At 43.7% G+C, this 9290-nt stretch overlaps 1 protein-coding gene across 1 annotated transcript; it reads right to left on the minus strand.

Annotated features, from left to right (window-relative positions):
* Positions 1 to 3801: 3801 nt before the first annotated feature.
* On the minus strand, positions 3802 to 9058 carry LOC129849761 (zinc finger protein 501-like). Its single transcript, XM_055916516.1, has 2 exons — positions 8450 to 9058; positions 3802 to 5109 (listed from the first exon to the last, which is right to left on the minus strand). Exons 1-2 carry the CDS (start codon positions 8808 to 8810, stop codon positions 4223 to 4225), a joined length of 1248 nt encoding a protein of 415 aa, XP_055772491.1. The 5' UTR covers positions 8811 to 9058; the 3' UTR covers positions 3802 to 4222.
* Positions 9059 to 9290: the final 232 nt, after the last annotated feature.

A 9290-nucleotide genomic window follows, 5' to 3' on the forward strand; every position in this document is an offset into this window, starting at 1 on the left:
TATCCAACCCTACCCCTAAACCAGGTTCATATCCTGTATCCAACCTTACCCCTAAACCAGGTTCATATCCTGTATCCAATCCAACCCTCTCTTTATTTTTATTGTCTTCTTTACATATTTTAAACCAAATAAAGTTTGTTTTAAGTAAGACAAGCCAAGGTCTCTTGTCCAACCCCAAAACTGATCTGGAAACAGAGAAGAGGGACAGAAGAGGGAACGAAGTCCTGAGCTGTCCCTACAAGACCTGATCCAGAAACAGAGAAGAGGGATAGAAGAGGTAACGAAGCCCTGAGTTGTCCCTACTAGACCTGATCCAGAAACAGAGAAGAGGGAACGAAGCCCTGAGCTGTCCCTACAAGACCTGGTCTGGAAACAGAGAAGAGGGACAGAAGAGGGAACGAGGTCCTGAGCTGTCCCTACAAGACCTGATCCAGAAACAGAAGAGGGAACAAAGTTGTCTCTCTCAGGAAAATGTATTATTAAAAATACATGTTGGAGTTATATATAAAAATAAACACACACAGTGATTTATTAAACTTACAAGTTACAATTTAAAAACACATTTAAAAGACAGCATGGGGGTTTAAAGACACATTTCCACGTGTAAATAATAAAGCATATACAGTGTGCTGCAACATTACTGGCACCCCTGACTGGCAATGCACAAACAATGCTTAAACAAATATAAACAATATAATTATAGAGAGAAACTCAAAATAACATCATGTGAGAAATACTGTACTTTATTAATGTTTCAATGGAACCAACCAAAATAATTTATTGATTTAATTAAAAATCAATGTCCTCCAAATCAAGGTTTCACAATTAATGGCACCCTTAACAATTATTGTAAATAACATATACCAAAATTAAACCACAAATTAAATTCCACTTATTTAAGTGTATCTAAGTCTTGAGGAAATATATTGAGCCATTACATCACTTCCTGTTTCACTAGGGTATAAAAATGAGGTAACACACGTGCAATATCCCGCTGTCATCCAACACCATGAAGATAAGAACTGGCAGTTCAAAAGAGACAGATGGCCGTAGACCTTCATAAATCTGGTCATGGCTACAAGAAGATCCACAAACAATTGAATATACCCATGAGCACTGTCAGGGCAATTGTAATACAATTCAAAAGATATGGAACAGTTGAAAACCTCACGGGTAGAGGACACAAATGCATTTTGCCCCCCAGGATAGGGAGGAGGATCGTGAGAGAAGCAACAAAATCCCCAAGAATCACTGTGAAAGAATTGCAGGCCTTGGTGGCGTCTTGGGGTCACCAGGTTTAAAAAAGCACCAACAGACGCCACCTCCACAACCACAGGCTCTTTGGAAAGGTTGCCAGAAGAAAGCCCTTTCTGACCCCAAGACACAGACGCAAGCGCTTGGAGTTTGCCAAACGTCATTTAAAATATTGATTGGAAGGTGTTTTGGTCAGATACAGCATCGGCATGTTTGACGTTGAAACAGAGATGCAGACAAGGAGAGGTACCTCATACCCACGGTGAAACAGAGATGTAGACAAGGAGAGGTACCTCATACCCACGGTGAAACAGAGATGCAGACAAGGAGAGGTACCTCATACCCACGGTGAAACAGAGATGTAGACAAGGAGAGGTACCTCATACCCACGGTGAAACAGAGATGTAGACAAGGAGAGGTACCTCATACCCACGGTGAAACAGAGATGCAGACAAGGAGAGGTACCTCATACCCACGGTGAAACAGAGATGTATACAAGGAGAGGCACCTCATACCCACGGTGAAACAGAGATGCAGACAAGGAGAGGTACCTCATACCCACGGTGAAACAGAGATGTAGACAAGGAGAGGCACCTCATACCCACGGTGAAACAGAGATGTATACAAGGAGAGGTACCTCATACCCACGGTGAAACAGAGATTTATACAAGGAGAGGTACCTCATACCAACGGTGAAACAGAGATGCAGACAAGGAGAGGTACCTCATACCCACGGTGAAACAGAGATGCAGACAAGGAGAGGTACCTCATACCCACGGTGAAACAGAGATGCAGACAAGGAGAGGTACCTCATACCCACGGTGAAACAGAGATGCAGACAAGGAGAGGTACCTCATACCCACGGTGAAACAGAGATGCAGACAAGGAGAGGTACCTCATACCCACGGTGAAACAGAGATGGATACAAGGAGAGGTACCTCATACCCACGGTGAAACAGAGATGGATACAAGGAGAGGTACCTCATACCCACGGTGAAACAGAGATGTATACAAGGAGAGGTACCTCATACCCACGGTGAAACAGAGATGTATACAAGGAGAGGTACCTCATACCCACGGTGAAACAGAGATGTATACAAGGAGAGGTACCTCATACCCACGGTGAAACAGAGATGGATACAAGGAGAGGCACCTCATACCCACGGTGAAACAGAGATGCATACAAGGAGAGGTACCTCATACCCACGGTGAAACAGAGATGTATACAAGGAGAGGTACCTCATACCCACGGTGAAACAGAGATGGATACAAGGAGAGGTACCTCATACCCACGGTGAAACAGAGATGCATACAAGGAGAGGTACCTCATACCCACGGTGAAACAGAGATGCAGACAAGGAGAGGTACCTCATACCCACGGTGAAACAGAGATGTATACAAGGAGAGGTACCTCATACCCACGGTGAAACAGAGATGTATACAAGGAGAGGTACCTCATACCCACGGTGAAACAGAGATGGATACAAGGAGAGGTACCTCATACCCACGGTGAAACAGAGATGGATACAAGGAGAGGTACCTCATACCCACGGTGAAACAGAGATGTATACAAGGAGAGGTACCTCATACCCACGGTGAAACAGAGATGGATACAAGGAGAGGCACCTCATACCCACGGTGAAACAGAGATGCATACAAGGAGAGGTACCTCATACCCACGGTGAAACAGAGATGCAGACAAGGAGAGGTACCTCATACCCACGGTGAAACAGAGATGCATACAAGGAGAGGCACCTCATACCCACGGTGAAATATGGAGGGGGGGTCAGTGATGTTTTGGGGCTGTTTTAATTCCAGAGGTCCAGGGACATTGGTTAAGATTGACGGCATAATGAATTCCACCAAGTATCAGGCAATTTTGGCTGACAATCTGGTTGCCTCTGCCAGAAGGCTGGGACTTGGCCGTAGGTGGACTTTCCAACAAGACAATGACCCGAAACATACCTCAAGATCCACACAGAAATAATTCTGTGACAACAAAATCAATGTTCTGCCATGGCCATCTCAGTCACCGGACCTCAATCCAATCGAAAACCTGTGGGCTGAGTGGTGGAAGAAGGCATTTGATAAGCACAAACCCAAGAATGTGAAGGATCTTGAAAGGATCTGCATAGAGGAATGGTCCAAAATCCCTCCAAATGTGTTCCTTAACCTTGTCAAACATTACAGGAAAAGACTCCATGCTGTTATCCTTGCCAGAGGTGGTTGCACTAAGTACTAAATGAGGAGTACCAATAATTATGAAACCTTGATTTTGGTTAAATATATTTTGTATTAAATAATTGCATGATTTTGGTTGGTTCCATTGAAACATTAATAAAGTGCAGTATTTCTCACATGTTGGTATTTTGAGTTTCTCTCTATAATTATATTGTTTATATTTTTTAAAGTATTGTTTGTGCATCGCCAGTCAGGGGTGCCAGTAGCTTTGGAGCCCACTGTACATCACAAGCAAATACTGTAGCACTTGATTAACACACACACACATACACACAACACACACACACAGACACACACACACAGAGAGACAGAGTAAAAACCAATTTAATCACAGTTTGTACACTGAATCTACATAGAAACGGACATACTCCATATTCAATTCATATCTTGGGATTACATTTTTTTTTTTTTCTGAGTAGGCTTTCTCCAATCGGATTTTCATATGGCAATCAGGGCATAAACAAAACCACAAAGCACCAACTTTCAGTCAAAAATGTGAGACATGTGGGAGCACTGTGTGTCAACTCATAAATTGTAAGTTTATGTGAAATATCTCTCTCCACACTTGGAGCAATGGTAGGAAAACTCCCCTGTGTGTGTTACCAATGCTTCCAGTTAGGACCATGAGGTAAGGTTTCTCTCCGGTGTGGATTCTTTCATGTAATTTCAGTTGCTTTAACCAGGTACATGTCATTCCACAGAGGCAGCAGTTCAAAAAGGCTGCTCCCTAGTGTGTATTTTCATGCTGCTTCAGTTTCCCTAACTTCTTAAAACTCCTTCCACAATGAGAACACTGGAAACGCTTCTTTACAGAGTGTGTTAGCTCATGTTTTTTCAAGTTACTTGAGTCAGTGAAATTCTTTCCACACTGGGAGCAATGGTAAGGCTTTTCTCCCGTGTGTGTTCTCTTATGCTTTGTCAGGGCCCGTGATAGGATAAAACTCTTACCACAGTGGGAGCAGTGATAAGGCTTTTCCCCTGTGTGTATTCTCTTATGTACTTTCAGGTTATATAACCGGTTAAAAGTTTTTCCACAATGAGCGCATTTGTGAGACTTATTTCCTGTATGCATTCTCTCATGTGCTTTCAGGTTCCATAACTGGGTAAAACTCTTCCCACACTGAGAGCAGTGGTGGTAAGGTTTCTCTCCAGTGTGTGTTCTCTCATGCGCTTTCAGTTGCCTTGACCAGCTAAAACTCTCTTCACAATGGAAACAGTGGTAAGGCTTTTTCCCAGTGTGTACTCTTTCATGATCTTTCAGATTACTTAACCGCTTAAAAGTATTGCCACATTGGGAGCATTTGTGAGGCTTATCTCCTGTGTGTATTCTCTCATGTGATTTCAGGGAACTTAACTGTGAACATCTCTTTCCACACTGGGAGCATTGGTAAGGCTTCTCACCTGTGTGTATTCTATTATGTAATTTTAGGGTCCCTAACTGGGTGAACTGCTTTCCACACTGGGAGCATTGGTAGGGCTTCTCTCCTGTGTGTATTCTATTGTGTATTTTCAAGCTCCCTAACTTCGTAAAACTCTTTTCACACTGGGAGCATTGGTGTCGTCTTGCTGGTTTGGACGTCTCTGGCTCTGGTTCCTCTGAGTCTTGTCTCTCTCCTGCCAAAGACAAACAAAGTATTTCATGTAACAGAAATTGGTATCGTATTCACAAGAAACGAATGAAAACAGACGGGAAATGGGGAGGGACGAGTAGCGAAACTTGTCCAATAAGAAACGCTTATTTTTTTGTTTTCCGTTGCAAAACATTTTGCTACGTTTTTCCACTAATGAACACGACCTTGAATGAAACCTCCACATGACAAAACCGTCTTCCTATTTAAAGGGGTTTAATACAAATCAGATCGATCAACCTGAGGTCAAGTTAATCACTATGACAAAGTCAAGCTGTACTACAGCTGGAAACCAAGTCAGGTCTAGAAAAGTCTGAAAGGTCTCCTATAATCAGATACATTTGATCCATTGTTACGTTTTTTGTTGGTGACAAATGATTGGTTAAAGAGTATCGATGACAGGAAGTTAGTTGGTGCAGTGTTGCTAGATTTCAAAGCTGCTTTACTTACTAAATACATTGTGTCATTTGTGTTTTTTTGGTGGTTATTTTTTTGTGGGGGGAACTCCTAGCTTTTCTTGGCATCCATGAATACACGCCACTGGCTGGGGGCCTTGTTGACCCGGGATCATTGATAGCCAGAAACCCCTGGAAGGTAACCCCAATCATGACCATTAGGACAATTCAGATGGAGGCAACGTTCCAATTCTCATTTGGTAGGACACTTTCATTCAACATGTGCCATCGCCAGACTGCAGTGAAACATCTAAAATGTTGTCAGTCACCTTTTGCACTCCCGTAATAAAACAAATATGTAGTGAACTCTTAAAGAAATAATGTTGTCTAATGCAGAAATGTTTTTCTAGAGGCAGATGATCACCATCGCTTGGAGGTTAAGACCTGCAGGAGACTTGTCTTAACAGGATGACGGTCAGCTCGCTACATCTGCAGCAGAACAGGAGGGAAGATTGTGTCACTGACCCGGGTCGGAGGTCAAAGACAAAATGAGGCTGAGCATGCAGGAGAAACTGAGCCATGGAATTTCATGAGCTCAAACTAAATGTATTTAAAAGAAGAGCATGATATGAAGATGTGAATTCTTCATGTTGAGTTGAAGGAGGAGGAGGACCATGAACATTTGTACTGCTGCTGCTTCGTGTTGAGTTGAAGGAGGAGGAGGACAGAAACATGAAGCAGCTGCAGTACCAATGTTCTTCATGTTGAGTTGAAGGAGGAGGAGGACAGGAACATGAAGCAGCTGCAGTACCAATGTTCTTCATGTTGAGTTGAAGGAGGAGGAGGACAGAAACATGAAGCAGCTGCAGTACCAATGTCCTGATATTGGGCAGCCATCCTGTTTGAGGTCATTGTGAGGATCTGGGTAGCCATGCTGTTTGAGGTCATTGTGAGGGATCTGGGCAGCCATGCTGTTTGAGGTCATTGTGAGGGATCTGGGCAGCCATGTTGTTTGAGGTCATTGTGAAGATCTGGGCAGCCATGCTGTTTGAGGTCATTGTGAAGATCTGGGCAGCCATGTTGTTTGAGGTCATTGTGAAGATCTGGGCAGCCATGCTGTTTGAGGTCATTGTGAAGATCTGGGCAGCCATGCTGTTTGAGGTCATTGTGAGGGATCTGGGCAGCCATGTTGTTTGAGGTCATTGTGAAGATCTGGGCAGCCATGCTGTTTGAGGTCATTGTGAGGGATCTGGGCAGCCATGTTGTTTGAGGTCATTGTGAAGATCTGGGCAGCCATGCTGTTTGAGGTCATTGTGAGGATCTGGGCAGCCATGCTGTTTGAGGGCATTGTGAAGATCTGGGCAGCCATGTTGTTTGAGGGCATTGTGAAGATCTGGGCAGCCATGTTGTTTGAGGGCATTGTGAAGATCTGGGCAGCCATGTTGTTTGAGGTCATTGTGAAGATCTGGGCAGCCATGTTGTTTGAGGGCATTGTGAAGATCTGGGCAGCCATGTTGTTTGAGGTCATTGTGAGGATCTGGGCAGCCATGTTGTTTGAGGGCATTGTGAAGATCTGGGCAGCCATGTTGTTTGAGGGCATTGTGAAGCACTGGGCAGCCATGTTGTTTGAGGGCATTGTGAAGCACTGGGCAGCCATGTTGTTTGAGGGCATTGTGAAGCACTGGGCAGCCATGTTGTTTGAGGGCATTGTGAAGATCTGGGCAGCCATGTTGTTTGAGGGCATTGTGAAGATCTGGGCAGCCATGTTGTTTGAGGGCATTGTGAAGCACTGGGCAGCCATGTTGTTTGAGGGCATTGTGAAGATCTGGGCAGCCATGTTGTTTGAGGGCATTGTGAAGCACTGGGCAGCCATGTTGTTTGAGGGCATTGTGAGGGATCTGGGCAGCCATGTTGTTTGAGGGCATTGTGAGAGATCTGGGCAGCCATGTTGTTTGAGGGCATTGTGAGGGATCTGGGCAGCCATGTTGTTTGAGGGCATTGTGAGAGATCTGGGCAGCCATGTTGTTTGAGGGCATTGTGAAGCTCTGCTGTTACAATTATAAAAATGCAGCATCTTCTTGGTTGAACGCCCAATGTGTATCTGAGACACCAGAAATGACTCTTCTATACGCCAATCATGCGCTCCGCTACACCTCTGGTGCGGATATGAGCCTGGTTGTACCGTTGTTGCTCAGGTCCTATTGCATGAAGATAAGGAGGTGAACAAGAAGCTGGTCTCTGCATACCCACTGTCACCAAGTATGATACCACTATGTCGTCCTCCGTCAACAGGAGCATACAAAGCAGAGGTTTGGGAAAATCCTTGAGTCATGATTTGCACCTTTCCAACGTGCAACACTGTTGGAGACCTGCACACTGTGAGTACACACACATACACACCTTGTACATTTATTGGAGAACCAGATTGTAATATTTCTGTACTCCTCAGCATCTGCTGTAGAGGGACACCTGATGGGAATATGACATACATCTATACAGCCAATGACTCCAGGGAAGTTACCATATTCATAGAAGTCTACCTGGTAGTTGGTTTGGGAAGCAGCATCATATTCATAGTAGGGTGGGTTTTACTAGTAGGGTAGGTTTTACTAGAGTTTATTAGTCCACTAGGGTTTTACTAGTAGGGTAGGTATTACTAGGGTTTTACTAGGGTCTACTAGTCTACTAGGGTTTTACTAGTAGGGTAGGTTTTACTAGGATTTATTAGTCCACTAGGGTTTTACTAGCAGGGTAGGTTTAGTCTACTAGGGTCTATTAGTCTACTAGGATTGTAATGTCCATAGAACTGGAATCACCCACAACTTCAGTAAAAATACCCTTTAAAATCACATTAATTCAACAGTAAGAGATATTCAGAGACATGGATTCAACAACTACATAGTTTGCGCCCCAGTTTAAGATAGTACTCACTGGTGTTAATCAGATCTCCATCATTCTCTTCTTCCTCCTCTTCTTCTTCTTCTTCCTCCTCCTCCTCCTCCTCATCCAATGTGACAGTAATCTCCCCCTCCTCCACTCCAAAAACTTGTTCCATTTCTTTTACTAATACAGTCATATTCTCCTCCTCCTCAACAAAAACGACATTCTCTTGTTTATCTTCCTCCTGTTTCACTCCGAAAGCTTCTTCTTCTTTCACTGTAACAGCCTCACCCTCTACTTCTTGTTTTACTGTGACAGCCTCCTCTTCCTCCTCCTCTTTCACGAGATATTCTTTCTCCGTCCAGCAGATCTCCTCTTCTTTAACAGGAGGGGAGTAGCTTAGTGAACTCATGGCCGGTGATGTTCACTAGCTAGTTAGCATTCGCGACTAGCCTAGTGCTAGGCTAATTTAACCAGTCAGCTAGCTGACTAACAACGTACATATTAAATGTAGTAACTAGTAAAGACGCAGACAGTATGTTTAAAACACTGAAGTTAATACAAACACAATGATCTACAGAGCTTCAATGTTTCGGTTTTATGTTAGCATGCAAGCTACCGATGTGGTTGAATCAGCCGTTTTGTTGTTGAGGAAGCGTCCTGTTCCGTCCACTAGTTTATACGTCACGCAAGAAGCGCCACCCGAAAGACGCATATTGCTATCTGTTGACTGGCGTGGGTAACGCAGTTTAGGAAAATATTCCCTACGTTGTGTTTGTTTTGGCAAGCAATATCATGGCATGCAATATCATAACAAGTCATTTCAAAATCTGTTGTTTATTGTATTTGTTTGTTTTGCCAATTGTAATACTCAAATGCTAGTTGTACTGTT

Source organism: Salvelinus fontinalis, unplaced genomic scaffold (genome assembly GCF_029448725.1).
Source record: "Salvelinus fontinalis isolate EN_2023a unplaced genomic scaffold, ASM2944872v1 scaffold_1658, whole genome shotgun sequence".
NCBI classification, from domain to species: Eukaryota; Metazoa; Chordata; class Actinopteri; order Salmoniformes; family Salmonidae; genus Salvelinus; species Salvelinus fontinalis.